A 22686-nucleotide genomic window follows, 5' to 3' on the forward strand; every position below is an offset into this window, starting at 1 on the left:
ATAGTAGTGTATATATGTTAATCCCACACTCCTAATTTATCTCCTGCACCTGCTGTTATCCCCTCTGGTAACCGTAAGTTTGTTTTCTATGTCTGTGAGTCTCTGTTTTGTAAATAAGTTCATTTATATCGTTCTTTTTAGATTCCACATATAAGTGATACCATATGATAGTTGTCTTTCTCTGTCTGACTTACTTTACTTAGTGTGATAATCTCTAGGTCCATCCATGTTGCTGCAAATGGCATTATTTCATTCTTTTTTATGGCTGAGTAATATTCCATTGTGTATATGTGCCACATCTTCATTATTCAGTCATCTGTCGATGGACACTTAGGTTGCTTCCGTGTCTTGGCTATTGTAAATAGTGCTGCAGTGAACATCGGGGTGCATGTATGTTTTCAAATTAGAGTTTTCTCCAGATATATGCCCAGGAGTAGCATTGCTGGATCATATTTTTAGTTTTTACGGGACCTCCATACTGTTCTCCATAGTGTCTGCACCAGTTTACATTCCCACCAACAGTATAGGAGGGTTTCTTTTTCTCCACACCCTAAAAGGCACTTTAAAACACAGTAATTTGACTGTACATGCCAAGTAATATGTTGTCTAAATGACAAATAAAACAGCAAAAATACTACTGTTTTAAGTAATCATATTGCTTGTGGTCATGTTGGTATTATTATTCTGGATTGTTGTTTTTGTCATGTGTGGTAAATGAAATGAAAAATTGATTTTGTTTTAAAGCAAACAGATGTAACATATAGCAACTTACGATGTGTTTTATCTTAAAATTTTTAAAGAGGGGGAACCTGTACAGGAAAATCGACTTCAGACATATCAGCCAGTCAGAATTTTGAAGCTTTGATGGGTCTAGTTCATGTACTGCTTTTTTCCTTTTATGTTTATTTGGAATAATTCCATAATAAAAATGTTAAAGAAAAAAGTCCATCATGTCTATTTGGACGTCGGGAGAAGACGGCCATTTACAAGCCAAGGAGAGAGGCCTCAGAAGAAACCAACCTTGCCAATACCTTAACTGTGGGCTTCTCCAAAATCTAGAGAAGATAAATTTCTGTTGTTTAAGTCACCCAGTCTGTTACCTTGTTACGACAACCTCCGCAAACTCTTACACCTTGATAAAGGCAGTTAAAAGCAGAAGCAGCATCCCTCTAAACTGAATCGGAAATAAAAGCAAATTTTAGAAACTGTTCAATAATATACTTTTTAAAGGTCAAAACAATGGAACAAAACAGGAAAATTTGTGTATGTCTACTTTATCTATGACAAATTGAGATAAGCCTCCATATGTGTTCCCGTTCCCTCCCACCTCTAAAGAATAAAACTATAGGGAAGAGAGGTTCAATTAAAGAAATCTTTCCTCAGTGGTAAATTGTAAATCATAAATAAAAATTAAAATATTGGAAAGTAATTGTCTTAGTTTCCCAGGACTGTAGTATCAAAGTACTACAAAGCCAGTAACTTAAAACAACAGAAATTTATCATCTCACAGTTTTGGGGGATAAAAGTGTTGGCAAGGCTCTGTTCCCTTTGAAGGCACTGGGGAAAGAACTGTTTGATAGCTCTCTCCTAGCTTCTGGTAGCCTTAGATATTTCTTGGCTTATAGATGCATCACTCCAATCTTCTGTCTTCACGTGACATTCTCCACGTGTGTCCTTTCAACATCTACCTTCTGTGTGTGTTCAGATTGTTCAGTTTCCTTGATACCAGTCATATTGGAATAGGGTTCACCCTAATGATCTCATTTTAACTTGATTACCTCTGTAAAGATGCTGTTTTCAAATAATGTCACATTCATAGGTCCTGGGGTTTAGGACTTGGACATATTTTTTGGGGGAGACACAATTCCACCCACAACATTAATGTACCAAAATATTAACAATGTTCATCATTGTATTTTTTTAAAGTTTTCTGTTTGTTTTTGTGATGGGTATGTATTGCTTTTATAATCTGAAAAATATTATTCAGAAAGTAAAGTAAATGATTTTTGTAAAAAGTCTCATTTTTGAATTCTATTCATTAGCTCTCAGTTTTTATGTTATATAATTTTAGTTGGTTTAAATTGTTTTCTGATTCAGCAAGAGTCCATATGCATATTTAACAATCATCATCTGCATAATTATACATCTGTGATTATAGGTAGGATAGAAAAAGCTCCCATCTCTGAATTAAAATAGTCTCAGCATTTGTTATCTGTAGAGAGCAGACTGGTGTTATGGTGAGAGGAGGAAAATATGACTAAAGAAGGCATTTAGCAATAGCATATGAAGTGTGAACACCATCAGTTACCCCTAAGTCCTGAATCCCAAGGCCATGAAACTTTTCTCACACATTAGGCAAATAGGTTAAGCATCCTTATTAGGCTTCTTGTATGCAAAATGTCTTTCTATTTTGATTAAATGCTAAGCTCTTCATTGGTTTTGTGTGAATTATTGGGTACTGTTTTTTAAAAGTCAAATATGGCTTTATAAGCTTTCTAATGAACTAAATTCTTTTTTTTTTCCTAGATTTGCCTGCAATGGATAACTCAGTGTTTTTGGAATTATTTAGATTGGATAGAAATCTGCCATTATATTGCTACTTGTATTTTCCTTGGTCCTGATTATCAAGTGTATATCTGTATAGCTATATTCAAACATCTACAGCAAGACATTCTACAGCACACTCAGATTCAAGATCTGCAGGTTTTCCTAAAAGTAAGTAACTTTACTTCTAGAGGAAAAATTTTGGCTGAAAGTTAATGGTCAACTTTGATGGGGTGTCTTAATGCCAGATATTTTTCTAGACACTCATGAAATCCTATAAACAACCTTGAGAGGTAGGTATTATCTTTATTTTAGAGATGAGGAAACCGAGGCACCGAGGTAAGTAAATTACCCAAAATTTTACAGCTGGTGAATGGTGCTAGAGAGTGGTGGGCCTGGGATATGAAGTTAAGCTGCCTGGCTACAAAATTTTGCTTTCAGCCAGTATGCTGTGCCAAAAGGGCTTTTTTTTTTTTTGGATATTCCTAGATCTTATTTAGTCAATAAAAGTTCAAGTTACTGTGTGTTAATACAGAGCTTTGATACTTCTTAAAAACATTTAATGTAATTGCCTATACCTTGATATTTTTCTAAACTATCAAATATTTTTTAAAAGGTTTCCATGAAAGATTCTATCATAACACTCTTTTAAAGAACTCACTACTATATATAAGTTAATATTTTAAAGCAAGACATAGCTTTCTTTCTCACAATAATGGGACTTTTGAAGCTCTGGACTTTAGAAAATACAAGATATATAAATATATCTCTATGTGTGATTCTTGCTGGAAATCCAACTTTTTGTTTTAAGTTAAAATCTTTCCTTGAATTTAAAATATGTTTCCCTCCCCCTGCTACCCTCAGACACACATATGCACGAATATGCATACATACACCAAAACCAATATTAGATTTTTTCTAGGTGGACAGATAATTTCTACGTGAATTAATTTTATCTTTATTCTTTACCATTAGATACTTATCAGTTATTTTTCATTTAATGATGATTTTTTGTAAGTACATGTTATTGATCATTTAAGATTGTGAAACTATCAAGCATTTTTACTTCATAAATACTGAATTCAAAAGGTCTCAAACTTCCTACATATATCAATAGAATTATGATCTTAGAAACATTTTTAATGAAATAAAGTATAACAAGACAATGGTCATACATGTAGAAGGAAATCTTAGGTAGAAAAAGAAAAAAGTGGTCTGTAAGAGGTAATTTGGAGAACAGGGATGGTTAAGTAAATGAGAATTATGTTGAGGACAAAATGTGGGTTCCTTTTCAGTAAGGGACATTTTCATTAGTTGCAGTGGTCAGTTATAGAGATTTCAGTCTGAAATTTCCCCAAACTCTTATATTTTTATATCTCCTAACCTATAATTATCTAACCTCTTATCCTACTTTAGTTTCTCTTATAGTGTTTGTCACTGGCTGAAATTATTTTAGATATGTTTTTGTCAATCTTCCCCAGTATAATGTGTAAGCTCCACAAAGATTGTGATTTTGTCTATCTCGTTTACTAATGTATTTTTCAGTGCCTTGAACAGCACCTGACACAGAGCAGGTGCTCAATAAATACTTGTTGAGAGAGTAAACAATGTAAATAAATATAAAGGGAAAGATGAATGAACTTAGTTTTTATTCACATTGAATAATAAACAAACATTACTAACATCTTCCTTTCTACCAGAAGGATATCCTTATATTTCATGACCTTTAAATCTGATTCATGTTGGTGATTATTGCAGTTTCATCCCTTTCTTGATTACTGCCAGGAAAAATCATAATAGGGTTTACATATGGTGACCTCTTTAAATATTTCCCAAACTCTGTTGTGTTCTGAGCATAATGCTGTCAATTTAAAGCTTAAATTTAAAGAATTTTAAAGTGAGGGTAAAAAGATTATCTTTATTACCTAAGTCCTATTTAAATTACTAAAATATTAATTGAATTGGTTTAAATCCAAAGTAAGAACACGTTAGCAAAGAATTAATTTTAGCACTTGTCCTGGAACCAACCTTACTTCTTACTCCTGCTATTTGCATTCATCTGAGGTATTAGGAAAAATGCCTTTCTAATACCTTTCTAATACCGTGACTTCACTGTAATTTTTGTTTTATTTCAGCAGGTAGGTCTCACAGTCACATTTCTTTTGGTGGGTATTTTTCTTGTGAGATAGATTCCAATGTAGTTAATTTTTAAATATGCATACATACCCCTTTAAATACTCCATTAAGCCCTGTTATAATCTCTTCTTTGCAAAGTATGTAAACATATGTATACTATTTTTCACTTATTCACATATTACCCAATCATGAAATTTTGATTAAGGAAGTGATTTTTATTCTTCCTCCCCTCAAAAGATCCCCCCCATCAGAAAGATATATGATTTTAAAAGTCCTCCTTAAACTACAGTTAGGGAGATTAAACCTTGGAAATTATGTTTTATGTCTGATCCAAAATCTCAGACTTGTTCAAAAGGAAAAAAACTTATCAATAATTCTCCATATAACTACATACCACAGCCATAATAATATTCTTACATAGATTATATGTTGTGCCCTGACTCTACATATTTAATAATGACTGCTTCTGAGAGGAAAGAGGATGTAGAGTAAAACAGGGGACTTTTACTTTGGGCTTTTTTTTTTTTAATTTTTGAATAATGGGACCATGCTTCTTTTGTAATAAAACTACTTTTTAAAAGGAGGATATTAATCATTATATAAAAATGGATAGAACAAGCATCTGACTGTGGTAAATAAGTTCAAATAATCAGGCCCAATTGAATTAGTTTCCAATATACTGAAAAACCACAAGCATGTTTTCAGTTACAGTATTATCAGTTATCCCGAGAAACTTGAGATAATGAGATGATTCCAGAAGATTGAAAATACGCAGTTCTTTTCCTCGTTTTAAGTTTCATTACTGACAGAAGGGGCATGTTGGAAATATTACTTTAGAAATAAAAATCTGTCTGAGGCATGTAGTATAGACAAAATACCAACTCATTCTGTATTCATTTTGGTTTAGGCTCAAGATTTTAAATCAGGTAATTGAATCTAGACTCAGTGTTTGCATTTCTGGTAGGCCACTGAACAGTTCTTCATGATCAGTATATTATAAAGATGACTTGAAATTTCTTAACACAGGTTTACTAAAAAAAAAAAAAACAAGCAATAAAACTTGTTTGTGTTTCCTCATTTGATTAAACCACTAAAAGATTAGATGAATGCCATGGGTATAAGTTTATCAGCAAGGTGTTGTCTGAGTTTTTCACAATATCTTTTTAGACACAACAAGAATGTGGGTTGGATAATAGAGCAACTATAATAATGCAGTATGCATTATTCCCACACTGTGGTGACTGATAGATTAGTGCTGACCTAGAAGGCAACTTCTAAAGGTGTGCTGAAGAGCTTAGTCCTTGGACCTAACAGTTTTCTGTGACAGATGATGTTTCAGAAAATCTGTAGGCATCAAACATACAGAAACAAAAACATCATCCGACAAAAGAAATATTCTCAAATATCTCAGACTTGAAAGTCTAAAGTTGAGTTGGTTTGTTTTTAATGGATCTCTCTCTCTCTCTCTCTCTCTCTCTCTCTCTCTCTCTCTCTCTCTCTCTCTCTCTCTCATGTCATGCACCCACACACACACAAGCAACAAGTGTAGGGAGAATTACTTCGATAGTACTTCAGAAGACCCACTGTTTTAGCAGACTGGCTGTATTGCATTCCTCTGCATGGTAATAGGCTGACAGTGATCTAGGTTTTAGTTTATGAATTCAACCTGGGGACAAACGTCACTGAAATGCCAGGCTAGGAGAAGATTGCCTTCCAGTGAAAATCAGGCTGTGAAGACTCAAAATACTTAATTAAAATGCTTCAACTAAATCCTGCATATTATAGCAAAATCAATTTATAATTATGTAAAAATCAGATTAATTTCAATCCATCAGTAAATTGTCAAGATGGTTTTTGTTGTTGTTGTTACTATTGCAGCTGTGGTTACCTGAGCATGTTAACAGGGTAAGAAATGGAGATCAGACTGAAAACAAAAAAAATAATTGTATACTAAGCTCTCAAAAGACAAAAGTGTTTATAGTATTAAAAATAATTCACCATCCAAAGGATCAGACACAACATGCTCAATATTATTCAACTGTGGTTTTCAGTTATGTTTTCTGCATTGACCTTATATCACTTGAGTCCACCTCAAGTTAAATTCTGCCACTCTCTGTAAGCTTGGGCATGTTGCTTACCTCTCCATGCTTCAGTTTTCTCATCTGTCTAACTGGGCATGAAATAATACCTATCACATAGAGTTGTTGAGGAACTAAATGAGATGATATCTGTAAAATACTTCTAGAACATTATCTGACACATTGCAAGTGCTTTAAAAAAAAAGTAGCAGTTATTTGAGTTTCTACATCTCTGTTCATCCTTCTCTTGTTTTTTTTTTGTTTTGTTTTGTTTTTTTTACTTAAGAAAAAATGTGCAAACAACACAGCAAAGGAAACAGGATTTTCTCCTGGATCCATTGCTAGACTATATACTTTTGCTCCCATTTTCTTCTCCAGCTCCTGAGACATCTTGGTATTATATCATGTAGTAATACCAGGCGTATACTGCAGATCTATGTCAGGAACATTCTCTTACCTTGTATCTGATCAAGGCCTATTCCCTCATTTACCCAGCCAAAATTTAATCATCTCTGTAGTCATCACACATGCCATGTACCCCTCAGCTGAGTTAAAGTCTTTACGAATGCACACTTTATCCTAAATATTTAAGAACATCATGTTCTCTCCAGAACTACACTTTCTGTCTAAACTTTCCTGATCTTAAAAATCACTAGGGTCCTTATTAAAACTGATATACCTAGATTCCTCCCAGACCTACTAAGACAGAGTTTTCATGACAGAGGCCTACGTTGTCAGATTTTAGTATAAAATCTCAAGGAGCTTGCAACCTTTAGAATATGTGAAAATGTTACCTTTGGAGCTTGAACGCGAGGGATTCAGAAGTTTGGGAAATATTGGGCCCAGGAATTTCTAATTATACCACTCTAGGAAGAATATACTAGAAGAAACGTGACTTACAGGTTGTTTGTGTTTCTACCGCTTTGACCAGGAAGGAAGGTCCTTTTTTATATGGTAGTTCAGACATAACACACAAGAGGTCATCTCTAGCAAGGGTAACGAGCAGAACTAAGTTCACAAAACCCCTTCTCTCATGTAACTCTAACTGTATAATTTGGTGCTTCCTATGTGAGAGATGACATTAATACGGATCCTTTGTTAAGTTACCTTAGTGGATAGTAAGTTCTATATACCTTTTGTGGCAAACTTATTTTATATGCCTCCTGGTGATGATTAATGAGCTGACTGTTTGTTCCAATTTAACCCAGAGTGACGTATCTTACTTTTTTTCCTCCATACACTATAAAGAGCTATTATCTTTTTTTAAATCACCTTTTGAATGCATTAATAATTAAATATTAGGGAAACGGTATATCAGAAAATACCTAAACTTGGTCCTAAAATCTTAAAACTAAGGCATGTCATGGTAGCACACTTCATCTTTTCACACTTTGTATCTATTTACCACCCTGAAAGTCCTTATCTTCAATTCAAATTCCCAATTTACAGGGCTTGCAGTAGGTCTAAAAACATTTCTGCTGGAAACTATTTTTGAAAACTTTGATAAAAATAATGATTGAAATTATAGGTATAGCTTGATTTCCATAATAGGCATATTCTTGAGAAGTTGTAAGAAAGGACAGTAATAGCTTAATATTTTAAGTGAATTGTTCTCTTACATTTTTGGTAGGGGGTTGAAGAGCAGAGACTAGAGTCAATAATCTTTAATGGGCCTGTCCACACTTAACATTACAAATTGGCAGTTCAAGAAAATCTAGCTCAACCATTTCAGAGAAAGGTTAATAAAAATGTTATTATGACCACCGTTAATACCGTGAGTGCTTATTGAATGCCAGGCACTCGGCAAAGGGATTAACAGGTACTGCTCATTCACTCATTGACCATTGTCCAGCATCTGTTTCCAGGCATCGTTGTAGTCACAAGAATAGGCCATGGCCTTGCCAAATTGACCTTAACATTCTACCAGTAGATAAATAATATGTGAATAAATATATAATATTTCAGGTATTGATAGATCTTATTATAAAGAAATCAAACACAGTAAGGGAGTCAGAGAGTGAGATTCATAGGTGCTGTTTAGATAAAGAGCCCAGTGAAGGCTACTCTGAGGCTAATTAGCCCAGTGAGGCTAATCAGAAACCTGAATGAAGCAAAGGAAAAAAAGCAATGCAAAGATTTCTGTACAGAATCTTTCTAAATGAGAAGAAAGACAAGTGCAAAGGCTCAGAGGTTGGAATGAGCTTGGCCCACTTAGAAAGTGTCAAGATGACCATTGTGGCCAAAACAAGGTGAGGGAGTAAGAATGGTCAGAGATGAGACAGGAGTCAGATCACATAAGGCTTTATAATTCATGGTAAAGAGTTCAGACACAATTTATGCTGTTATTCAACCTTTGTAAAATTGAGGCTTAGAGAATCTGTAAACTTTCCCAGGTTCATACATCTAGTAACTATTACAGGTGAGTTTTAACCCTTTTTTGGTTTGAATCCAAATCCTGTGCTCTTTCTAGTGTATCATTGACCAGTCTGTTTACTTTTAAAAATCCTAGGGGCTTCCCTGGTGGCACAGTGGTTGGGAGTCCACCTGCCGATGCAGGGGACACAGGTTCGTGCCCCGGTCCGGGAAGATCCCACATGCCATGGAGCGGCTGGGCCCGTGAGCCATGGCCACTGAGACTGCGCATCCGGAGCCTGTGCTCCGCAATGGGATAGGCCACAACAGTGAGAGGCCCACGTACTGCAAAAAAAAAAAATCCTAAATTCAGTGGAACTTCTAATTAAGTGCTCTCAGTAGTAAAAGAAAACCAGTGGATACATACTTGAAACTAGATTCTATGTACAAAGGAGAGAGGGAAGCTGTGTATATGTCATATTATATAATTGAATACACACACAGCATTGTGGTTTAGGATGGTAATTTTTAATGCTTTTCTGATGGGTCAACATTTGAAACCCAACATTAATGAAAAAAAGCAAATCATTGAAGGCACACTGGTTGAAAAGCCACTAGGCAGAAAAAGAAAATGCAATATACACATAATGGACTTCCCAACCAAGAGAAACTACTCCAGAAGTAACTTATTAAAACAAAACTTGAACAAATAGTGCACTGTTTATATAAAATGGGATAATGTTACCTTATATAATTACATATGCCTACCTATTTAAAGAATAAGGGAATTCATATTTTTATAGAGTCCAATATACTTATGTCTATAAATGAAATGATAATAAAGCAGTATTCTGAGGAAATGGTCCTTTATAACTTGAATGATAAGCTGGCAGTCTAAATGGTCATAATTACAAAGAAAATTAGTTCACTGAAAAGACTATAAGAGAACATTTTGGATAAAATGAAACATATTCCACTTTGAAGACAAAGTGGAATTCAGAGATTCTAAAATTTTATTCAGAGTTAAAATTGCCTGTGAATTTTAAATCTATATAATTTAAAAACATTCCTTTTAAAATGAATGTTTAATTCATTATGAAATAAGACCTTAATAGCCTTATCTTTCTCTTATGAAATAAGACCTCAACTTTACTTGCCATTTTATGGGTGTCTCTTCAGTATAATTATCAGAGTATTTTCTCTTTATTTTAAAATTAATGTCCAAAATGGAAGCCATAATTCAAAAAACATGTTTTAAGGAAAAAAGTATTTTTAAACCAAGTAATAGCTATGGTTCTCCATAGGTAGTTTTTATTTTTAAATTAAAGTGGAGCAATAATTAAAAGATGTTAAAATAGGTTTTGCTTATTTTTGCCCAGAAAGAATTATTAGAGTTATTGTTCAAATGCTGTCATCTATTGTAATTCACATTTAATGAACAATAAGCATTCTTTTAAAAATCATGAATATGTACTAAGACAATTTTTCTGACATTAGGGTTTTTTTCTTCTGGTTAGAATATCACATTACTATAATTCTTTTCCAAGTTAGGTATAGTTTTAGTGAAAGGGTGATTAATGTCAAATCACACATAATTTGAATGAAGAGAATGGATAACTTCATAAATAGTTCCATGACTACAACTATAACCATTTAAAGTGAATTCTTGACCAGTAAGATTGGTCTTACTTCAATCCTGTTTTTTGCGCAAAGAACAAAGTGAAATATGTTTTTTTTTTTTTTTTTTTTTTTTTTTTTTTTTTTTGCGGTATGCGGGCCTCTCACCGCTGTGGCCTCTCCCGTTGCGGAGCACAGGCTCCGGACGCGCAGGCCCAGCGGCCATGGCTCACGGGCCCAGCCGCTCCGCGGCACATGGGATCCTCCCAGACCGGGGCACGAACCCGCATCCCCTGCATTGGCAGGCGGACTCTCAACCACTGCGCCACCAGGGAGGCCCTGAAATATGTTTGATAGAGAGAAATTTACATAGTATTTCTGCCATTCATAAGATGAACATCTTCCTTTTGATTCAGTTGCTTATACATAAAACTGGAGATATGATATATACCTCAGTTGTTAATGTTTTAGGACAGAGACCCGTGTCACTCATCTTTGGGTCTTCACTGTATAACCAAGGACTTTACATACAATAAGGGAATGAATGAGGTTAATGAATGAAGAAATGAAGGAATGGATAATGTCACAAGTATTTTAAAATTAAGAGTAAAGTTCAAATTTTTATGTTTGAGGGTATTAGCTCTAGTCTTAAAAGTGTAATCTTATGCATATAACTTAACATAATTTAGTTTTCTTAATTATAATATCAGCCTTGTAGATCAGTAATAATACTTCTTTTTAAAGTACCAATTAACTTTTCCCTCAAATTACCCAGATTTTAGGTGGTATGTGGCAAGTAAGTGTACTGTTCTCCCAAGTTATGTGCAAGCTGTGAACTATTACTAATCTAGTAGTGACTAGTGACATCTGAGGCCTTTAAAAACATCCATTCTTACTGAGAACTTATGATGTTTTTCTAACTACCCTACACTGATGTCTCTCATCTACAGACTGTCTCTAACACAATATTTGGTATATGATAATATCTTATATTTTATTCTTTTGAATTGTTGTTTATTGTTAGTAGCTTTTGCCTTTAAGCTATTTTCTCCAGAAAGGCATGAATTGCTCCAAATTTTTTATAACCTCCAAAACTTCTAACAGAATACATTACATTGAATCAAGGATCATGTTTCTTTTTTCTTTTTTTTTTTTTAAGGGATCATGTTTCTTTTGCAGAATTTTTTTGTTGTTACCTTGAAGGGTAAGCATAGCATAGCGAGTATTTGGAGATACTAAAAGAAATAGTCATAAAATTTCCTAAAAGTGTCTAAGATTCTAAATGGATGCTCCTACTATTTTTCATTCTTGAGTGCCTCATCTAGGACACTAACCATTAAATTCCGAATTAGTATAGACATGCATAGTACCAACATTATGAATTGCAGACTGTTGGAGATTTTATGAACGGTAGCTGTAGAACTGATATTTCTTACATTATAAATATGCTTTGATAAGCTTTAGAGTCTTTACTAATTACAAATGTGAACAATCATTCTATAATTGAAACTTATATCTTAAATATTAGGAAGATTTCATTATCTTGTTTTTTTGTTAGCGGTAAAGCATTTTTGGTTTTGAAAACAGGCAACCTTGTTTCCTAGGGACATGTTTTTTTGCTATCATATACATATAGCCTACTAAATAAAACAGTTACACATTTATTAGAAACATAAAACCCCCATCTATAGCTGAAAAAAAATGATACATTAACTGTTTAAAACTTATTAACTTAGAATTGTGTGTCTTTACCCAAGCGAATGAACGTCTCTTTCTATTTTTTGACAGGAAGAAGCACTGCATGGGTTTCGAGTGAGTGATTACTTTGAATACATGAAAATTTTGGAACAAAACTACCGACCAGTGCTGCTGAGAGACATGTGGAACATTAGAGTGCAAAGCACATAGATCATGGAACACGCAATTTAATTTTATGTTTTATTTATTTTTAAAGGAGACAGAGGGACTTGACTTTTCTGTATCTATAACAACATATGCTTTGTGAATACACAGTATTGTAAATCAGTACTGAGAGTTTTTGAATATAATAATATATTTGAGTAGGTATTGGCTCAATTGAAGTGAATTCATTTTTGGAAATTTGTTGTTGTGTAAGGTTGTTTTAGAATCAAATCTAGCTTATTTAAAGTTCTTTATGTTTAAGAGTTAGTCTTAACCTACATTTCCTTCTTCCCAGGATGATTAAAATATTTTTTCCAATGAGTTTGGAAAGTAGCAGCAGTATTGTAAATAATTGACCAGCCAGAGAGATTCCATAGAGACAAGGAAGACAATTGTTTTCTTCATTTTTATGTCTTTACATATAAAGGAAAATAGGCAAAACCATAACTGCTTATTTTACATATGGAGGAACAAATGATATTTATCATGGCAAGTGGTAGGAAAATTGTTGTCGTCAGCCATAATTGTTTTTCTAGGAAGTGCTTTTGATACCTATATCAATTTATAATTTTTCATATGAAATGTAGTCTCTACATGGTTCATTTAAAAGATAGATTGGTTATTTCATACTGATATGCATTTGACTCTCGTTTGTTATGCGGTTTACTCAGTGATAGATATGATTTGTACTGAACTTGAAAACATTAAAGAGAATAGATTTGTAAATTATTTTAAATGACAACACAATGTTTTATTTAAATAGAAGGCTCTGCTCCAGTGAGATTAATATGCTAGGCTCTATTTTCTTATAACCGTCATATTTAATATATGAAAGATAAGACACAAAAATATTAATTTTTCAGTCAGCAATTTCAACAAGTTTTAAAAATTATAGGTAGAGGTCATTTTGTATTCATTGCTTACATTTAAATATAAATCAACCATTAAAACCATTCTGGAGCCTTTTTTTCCCCCAACCAAAAATGGCTTATCTACAGACTCTATTTTTCCTTTTAGTATGATGAAATAACTGGTACCATACAATTTTCATTTTTGTGATATTTAGACAATTGTAGTATCAACCTTCCAAAATCAGTTTTTGTTCTGTAAATGCCAACAATAGCTTCTCAGTAATGGTGTTCCTAAAGGGCATTGAAAAAGTTAAGAAAAGAAAATTGAGCAAGTTAATTTGACATATTGCTCACTTTAGCTCTGGCTGATATGAATTAAGTAAGAAGGCCCCAGGTTACTCAAAACACCAAGTTTTGTCTACTTTCAAACTTAATTTTGAAAAGCTGTTCCACAGAACCTGTAATACATGTTTCTGGTTTTTCCCATTCTGTTCCTGAGATGTTGTTATTGGTCCTGAGAAACTTGCAGCTTTATTTCTTTTTAAAAGGTCTTACATGGTAATTGGAAATACAAATGGAGAAGGAACTATAACTTAATTTTATAATATTCATTGGTGATTTCGATTGAAAACTGAAGCAAGATCTAGATAATAATTACATTGTGGAAAAGTGACTTCAGCTGGAGCCAGAAGGCTTTCATTTTCATTTGATAAATACGTTATGAACAATGACTTAGCAATTTGGTGAAATAACATTATAAAATATGATAGTTCTTGTAGCTACCATTGTGAATTATTTTTGTACCTATTTTTATTTTAAGAATACTCTTTAGAGTAGAAATAAATACAGCCCTGTCTTCTCCATTTTATTTTTAATTATTTAAAGTATAAGTTCTTAGGACTTATTTCTAATTTGTGAAGGAGGACTTTATACATTTTACAGGATTTATTATAGTTATATTTTATAATACAATGTAAACAAATTTGTGAAAAATTTAAGTGTTCATATATACATCTTCAAATATCTGTTTTCAAAATTTCATCTTTGTAGTTTTGCCTCTGCATGTTCAGGCATCTAAAGAATCTGTGAAAGTAAAGTAAGTCTCAGAAATTCATCTAAACTTGCTAACAGGATTCTACCTAGATTTATGATTATTAAATTATGGTGTGCTCTAGTTTGATTTTCTAGTTCCAAGATGTTAAGGAAATTTCTTTGGTCATTCATTATACAGACATATTGTGAGTATTACACATATAATGAAATATTTTTAATATTCAAGGTAGGATAAATGAGATACAGTACCTCCATTCAGAGAGTCCACTGTCTTTGTGGGAAGGTGAATAACTTTAAAACTGAAAAGACAGTTATAAAGATAAATGAGAATTGACCTTTGAATTTGTTGACCTTGATAAGAGTAGTTTTGATGGAGTAGTGAGGGCAAAAGTTTGGAGCTGGTTTAAATGATGCTGAGAGGAAAGATTTTGGAAACTGCTCTTTCTAGGAGTATTGCTGTTACAGGGAAAGAGAATGCATGTGGTAGCTAGAGTAGGCATGGGATCAAAAGACTTTAAAGATGGGAAAGGGTAACATACGTGGGTAGAAATGATGTAGTAAGGAAGGAAAAACTGATGATGCTGAAAAGAGAAATGCTAGGCTGAATGTCATGATAAGTGGTAGGGGAATGGTATCTAGTTAATAAGTTTTGGAATCAGCCTTTGCCTGGAACATGGACGCTTCATTCAAAGTAACAGAAGAGGAGACAGTTTAAATGGGCACAGACACAGGATGGACATTTCTGGAAGTTACTGTTCCCTATTTCACTGAGAAAACAAAGTCATCAGCTATGAGGATGGTAAAAACTTTGGTAGGTTTTAGGAGATTGAGAGTAAATGAAATAGTTGTTTAGGATAGTGGGAGAGTAAATAGACTAGGAAAATTTACTTGTGACTTAGTGGTCATGAGATGAGTTAGAAAGTTGTATGTTTTTCTCCAGCCAGATTTCACTGAGAAGGGGCAGGCAAGGAGTAGGTAGTGAATTGGTTTTAACCAGGGGTTTGGTTTAGCCAAGAGAATGATGACAAAGCAAAGGAGGCACAAGGGAGTTGATGGTATATGCAAGTGAATTATTATGATATTGTGACAATGGCAGTTAAGCTAGATCAAAAGAAAGTGGAGACGAGAGAGATATGATGGATACAGAGAAAAGTTGATAAGATCAATTGATTTTAGGTTCTGTGTTGAAAGATTTTTTTTTTTAAAGGACTGTTATTATTTCCAGTTTTTTTTTTTTAAACCCACATTTGTTTATTTATTTATTTTTGGCTATGTTGGTTCTTCACTTCTGTGCGAGGGCTCTCTCTAGTTGTGGCAAGCGGGGGGTCACTCTTCATCGCGGTGCGTGGGCCTCTCACTATCGAGGCCTCTTTTGTTGCTGGAGCACAGGCTCCAGATGCGCAGGCTCAGTAGCTGTGGCTCACGGGCCCAGTTGTTCCGCGGCATGTGGGATCCTCCCAGACCAGGGCTCGAACCCGTGTCCCCTGCATTAGCAGGCAGATTCTCAACCACTGCGCCACCAGGGAAGCCCTGAAAGACTTTTTGGATTTGGAGTACTCAGGAGAAGAAGGTGAGAAGATTAGAATTAGCAGTTAAGTAAAATGCTTAAAATTGAGATTTTGAAAGAAGATGACCATGATAGCTAAGAGAGTGGAGGATGAGATCATTGAAGGAAAGGGAAATCAGCAGCTGAGATTCCAAAATATTGGAAGAATCATCTTTTTGGATATTGAAGTTACCAACATCTTCACAAGGAATTGTTTTGGATAGCTTGAAAATGACCCAAAAGTTAAAATCTTCCAGGATTAGCCTAGAAAAAAAAGAAGTGATAAGTGGAAATCTGAGATGCAAAATCAAATAGAAATCAAAGACAATGGTGCACAGTCATTGTTATTTTAATATGATATCTAATTTGTAAATAAATCAGTTATCTAATTTTTCTGAGGCCTTTGGTTAGACAAACATTTCTTACACAAAAACCACAAATCATAAAAGAAAAAATTGATAATTTTTGTAGACTTCTTCAAAAAAAATTTTTTTTTTTCGATATGCAGGCCTCTCACTGTTGTGGCCTCTCCTGTTGCGGAGCACAGGCTCCGGACGCGCAGGCCCAGTGGCCATGACTCACGGGCCCAGCCGCTCTGCGGCATGTGGGATCTTCCCAGACCGGGGCACGAACCCGTGTCCCCTGCATCAGCAGGCGGACTCTCAACCACTGCACCACCAGGGAAGCCCGACTTCTTCAAAATTTAAAAGAAAAAAGAAATGCTCTTTAAAAGCACTCTCAAATAAATGAAAAGATAAGCCACACATTAGGAGAGTAGACTTACAAAACATGTATCTAGTAAAAGACCTGTGTTAACATTATAAAAAGATTTTTAATCACTCAGTGAGAGAATAAATAACCTAAAAGGCAAAAGATTTTAACAGACACTTCACTAAAGAAGATATACAGATGACAGCTAGGCACAAAAGATGCTCATCATTAGTTATTTAGAAAATGCAGATTAAAACCTCAGCAGAGGGCTTCTCTGGTGGCGCAGTGGTTGAGCGTCCTCCTGCCGATGCAGGGGACCCGGGTTCATGCCCCCGTCCGGGAAGATCCCACATGCCGCGGAGCGGCTGGGCCCGTGAGCCATGGCCACTGAGCCTGCGCGTCCGGAGCCTGTGCTCCTCAACAGGAGAGGCCACAACAGTGAAAGGCCCACGTACCGCAAAAAAAAAAAAAAAAAAAAAAACCTCAGCAGATAATAAAATGCCAGAGTTGGCTAGGAGTTGTAACAACTGGGACTCATACGTTTCTTGCAGAAATAAAAATACAACAGTCCTTTTGGAAATTTGACTTTTTTTTTCTTTTTAAGTTAAACACACACTTAAACTATGTGACTTAACAATACCCCTTTCTAGGTACTTCCCTTAAACTATGTGACTTAACAATACCCCTTTCTAGGTACTTCCCTCAAAGAAATAAAATATATGTCCATACAAAGACTTGTACAAATAATAATTACAGCTTTATTCATAATAGCTCCAAACTGGAAACAACCCAAACCTCAACTGGTGAATGGATAAACAAATGTGATTCAACCATGATGTGGAATACAGCTCAGCATTAAAAAATAGCTACCCACAGATGCACACAAAATTTGGGGTGAATGTGAAAAGCATTATACTAAGTAAACTAACCCAGGCACAAAATGTGTTGTAGGATTCCATTTATATGAAATTCAAGAAAAGGAAAATCTACAGTGACTGAATATTAGTGGTTTCCAGAGACTGGAGCAGGTGGTGAATGTGAAGACAGGCTTTTCTACATAGAGGTAGAGGGGATGTCTATATCATGATTATAGTGATGGCTATATGACCGTATTTTTTTAAATACTTTGAAATGTATGCTTAAAATGGATGAATTTTATTGTGTGTAAATTTCACCTCAATAAAGCTGACTCTATCAAACAAGGATAAATACTACAAAGAGAAACTGACAAATCCATCAAAATGGAAGAGTTTCAGCATTAACAATTATGTTATCTGTAGGTTATTCGTGGATGCCTTAATCAGGTAGGTGAAGATCCTTTCTATTATTTTTGTGGGAGTTTCAGGAATAGAATTTCCATTGGAAAATAATTTTTTTCAGATACTTTATATTAAAACAATCATGAGTTTTCCTTTTTTTGTTTTTGTTTTTTTTTTTTTGGTTTGTTAATATGATGACTTACCAACATTTTCAAATGTTAAACCAACCTTGCATTCCTAAGATTAACTCTACTTGGTCATGATATTTTATCAATTTTACCTGTTGTCAGATTCGATTTGTTAAAATTCTGTTAGAAATTTTTATATCTATTTTTTTTAATTTATTTATTTTTGGCTGAGTTGGGTCTTTGTTGCTGCGCACGGGCTTTCTCTAGTTGCAGCAAGTAGGGGCTACTCTTTGTTGCGGTGCGTGGGCTTCTCATTGTGGTAGCTTCTTTTGTTGCAGAGCATGGGCTCTAGGACACATGGGCTCAGTAGTTGTGGCTTGCAGGCTCTAGAGCGCAGTATTTGTAGTTGTGGTGCAAGGGCTTAGTTGCTCCGTGGCACATGGGATCTTCCCGGAACAGGGCTCAAACCCATGTCCCCTGCATTGGCAGGTGGATTCTTAGCCACTGTGTCATCAGCAAAGCCCTGTATATATGTTTATGAGGGATATTGATTTGTAGTTTTCTTTTTCTGGTTTGATATCAGGGAATGCTGCCTTCATAAAATGAGTTGAGAAGTATTTATCTTTTATTATCTAGAAGTTTGTGTATAAATGATATTTTTTCCCTTAAAGCTTTGGTAGCATTTTCCAGTGAAGCCTGGAATTTTCTTTGTGATAAGATTTCTAACAAAATTAATTTCCTTAATAGATACATGGCTATTCAAAGTTTCTTTTTGTTAAGTAAGCTTTTGTTTGTTTCTTTCAAGGAATTTGTTCATTTCTTTAAGTTGTCAAATTTATTGTCATCATCTTGTTCGTAATAGAAACTTACTACCCTTTTTAATACGTGTAGAATTTGTAGTGATGTCACCACTCTCATTTTTGGTTTTGTTCATTTGTATTTTCTCTTTTTTTCCTTTTCAGTCTGGCTAGAAGTTTATGAATTTTATTGATGTTCTCAAAGAACTAGCTTTTAGTTTCATCAGTTTCTCTATTTTTCTATTGCATTGATTTCCACTCGGAACTTTATTATTCCCTTTCTTCTACTTTCAGTTTCATTTGCTCTTGTTTTTCTAGTTTCTTAAATTCATTTATGTGAGATCCTTCTTTTCTAGTATAGGTGTTCATTGCTATAAAACTCCCTGTAAGTACTTGCCTTAGCTGCATCCACAAATTTTGTTATGTTGTTTATACATTTTCATTTAGTTAGAAATACTTTATAATTTACCTGTGACTTTCTGTTTGATCTGTGGATTATTTAGAAGTATGTAATTTAGTTTCCAAATATTTGGGGATTTTCCAAGTTTACTTCTGTTATCGATTTTTAATGTAGTCTCATTGTGGTCACACATTCCTTATATGATTTTATTCCTTTTAAATTTATTGAAACTTATTTTGTGTCCCAGAATATTATCTACCTTGTAAAAGGTTTATATATACTTAAAACGAGTGTATATATTTTGCTGTTTTTGTGTGGAGTGGTCTATGAATCTCAATTAGATCAAATTGTTTGATATTGTTGCTTGTATATTTTTACTGATCTTTCTGGCTGTTTTAGCAATTATTGTGAGAGTAATGTTGAGATTAACGGTAATTGTGCATTTGTCTGTTTCTCCTTTTAGTTCTATCAGTTTTTACTTCATGTACTTTGAAACTCAATTTCAAATTTACAATATTAGGTGTATAAACTTTTATGATTATTGTATCCTTTTGATGAATTGGCTGCTTTATCCTTATGAAATGACTGTGTTTAACTCTAGTAATATTTTTTTGCTCTAAAGTCTACTTGGTATTTAGGTTTTTGGGTTTTTGTTCAGGATTTGCATGACCTTTTTCCATTATTTTACTTTACCCTTATGTATTTTTATATTTAAGGTGATTTTTATTGTAAACAGCAAGGAATTGGCTCTGGGTTTCCCTTACCCACCCACCCCCACCCCACCCAAATTTGGCAAATCATGCCTTCTAATTAGGATGTTTAGATCATTTACATTTCATGTAATTATTGATATCTTTGGGTTCATATTTTATATTTACATTTATTATCTTGCTATTTGTTTTCTATTTGTCCCAGATGTTTTTGTTCCTTATTTTTTATTCTGCATTCTTTTGGATTAATTGAATGTTTTAGTTGATTTCATATTATGTCCTTCATTAGTTTATTAGATGTATTTCTTTTCTTTTTTTGAAAATAATAATTTAGAAAAGCTTTAACTCTCATTGTTATTTAATGCCAGCATTATTATTCCAAAAATGTATCATTAATAAACACTTTTCTTTGGGAATATCATATCAAAATTAAGTATAAACTTTTTTTCCTGTTTTTGAAGTTTTCCTTTTCCTTGATTTTTAAAAATATTTATTTATTTATTTATGTTTTTGGCTGCATCGGGTCTTAGTTGTGGCATGCGTGATCTTTCATTGCGGCACATAGGCTCTTCGTTGCGGTTGTGGGATGTGGGCTCCAGAGCACACAGCCTTGTTAGTTGTGGTGCACAGGCTCTCTAGTTGTGGTGCACAGGCTTTTAGTTGCCCCGTAGCATGTGGGATCTTAGTTCCCTGACCAGGGATTGAACCCGCGTCCCCTGCATTGCCGGATGGATTCTTAACCACTGGACCACCAGGAAAGTCCCTTCGTTGATTTTTTTTAAATTTAGTTTATTGAAGTATACTTGATTTACAATATTGTGTTAATTTCTGCTGTACAACAAAGTGATTCGGTTTCACATATATATATACTTTTTCATATTCCTTTCCATTACGGTTTATTACAGGATATTAAATATAGTTCCCTGTGCTATACAGTAGGACTTTAGGATTCTTTTCTTTATCCATTCTATGTATAATAACTAGCATCTGCCAATCCCAAACTCCCAATCCATCCTTCCCCAACCTCCCCCCTCCCCCTTGGCAACCACAGTTCTGTTCTCTATATCTGTGAGTCTGTTTCTGTTTCATAGATAAGTTCATTTGTGTCATATTTTAGATTTCACATGTAAATGATATCATATGGTATTTGTCTTTCTCTTTCTGACTTACTTCACTTAGTATGATAATCTCTAGGTCCATCCATGTTGCTGCAAATGTCATTATTTCATTCTTTTTTTATGGCTAAGATTCCATTGTGTGTATGTGTGTGTATATATATATATATATATGTATATATGTGTGTGTATATATATAGGTGTGTATATGTGTGTGTGTGTGTGTATATATATATATATATATATATATATATATATATATATACACCACGTCTTCTTTTTTTTTTTTTTTTTTTTTTTTCGGTATGCGGGCCTCTCACTGTTGTGGCCTCCCCCGTTGCGGAGCACAGGCTCCGGACGCGCAGGCCCAGCGGCCATGGCTCACGGGCCCAGCCGCTCCGCGGCATATGGGATCCTCCCAGACCGGGGCACGAACCCGTATCCCCTGCATCGGCAGGCGGACTCTCAACCACTGCACCACCAGGGAGGCCCCACCACGTCTTCTTTATCCATTCTTCTGTCGATGGGCATTTAGGTTGTTTCCATGTCTTGGCTATTGTAAATAGTGCTGCTATGAACGTATGGGTGCATGTATGTAGTGTAAGCTTCTTATGGATAAAGGCAAAGTTGATTAATACCTATCTCCCAGAAATTCTAGCCTAGTGCTAGGCACAGAGCAGAGTTTCAGACTATTTGCTGAATGAAATATAAAAGTTATTTTGAATTATTACATTGATACAGAAGAAACAGAATTAGAGATATTAAACCAAATTTCCCCCACAGATCCTTGATTAAGTACAGCAGGGAGGAAATAACATACAACATTCTTGCTGCAAATATGCTTTCTGTTTACTGTGGAACGTGTTTTTAGTAGAAATAATAGTTCACTAAATTCTATTTAGCAAAGGTTGTGACTAAAATGTGTTATGTATAAAAGTTTTCCTTCTGTATGTGTGCACATGAGTGTTTGCACGTGTTTGAGGGTATTATTGCATATGGGTATTGTTTTGGCTATAACTTGTGTCTGATAAGCTTGTGAGACCTAGCCTGAGAATCTAACCATGATTTGGAAACCAGACTACACCTTTTTGAAATACATCATATGTGCAAATGTGTTCTTGTCTTGTATTTACAAAAACTGACAGATGAATTTGGTGTTTGAATCTGTATAGTTTCTCTTCCTAGAAACCATCAGAGGGACAGATAGTTATATGCCTAAATGACGTAATTCTAAAGGCAGAAGACTTAAATATTTGAGATGTCAAGATCTCTCCTAGCACAGTGCTAGGTTCTTGCTAAATCTTGCCTTACTATTCTTTTATTACATATGTTACTTTAGACGTGAGACTAACTACAGCCTACTTTTGTAAATAAAGTTTTGTTGGGACAGAGTGCTCATCTGTTTATGTATGTCTATTGCTTTTGTGCTACAGTGATAGAGTTGAAGAGTTGTGACAGAGACTGTATGGCCTGAAAAACCTAAAATA

At 34.4% G+C, this 22686-nt stretch overlaps 1 protein-coding gene across 1 annotated transcript in view; it reads left to right on the top strand.

Annotated features, from left to right (window-relative positions):
• TBC1D32 (TBC1 domain family member 32) overlaps nucleotides 1-14312 on the top strand; it is a 181137-nt gene extending 166825 nt beyond the window's left edge. Inside the window, exons 33-34 of the mRNA XM_082633325.1 lie at nucleotides 2527-2715; nucleotides 12516-14312. Of these exons, the coding sequence (XP_082489451.1) occupies nucleotides 2527-2715; nucleotides 12516-12635 (309 nt within the window). The 3' untranslated portion in view covers nucleotides 12636-14312. The remainder of the gene's footprint in view (nucleotides 1-2526; nucleotides 2716-12515) is intronic.
• The last annotated feature ends 8374 nt before the right edge of the window (nucleotides 14313-22686 follow it).

The sequence above is a fragment of the Mesoplodon mirus genome, assembly GCF_964341445.2.
Source record: "Mesoplodon mirus genome assembly, chromosome: 10".
NCBI classification, from domain to species: domain Eukaryota; kingdom Metazoa; phylum Chordata; class Mammalia; order Artiodactyla; family Ziphiidae; genus Mesoplodon; species Mesoplodon mirus.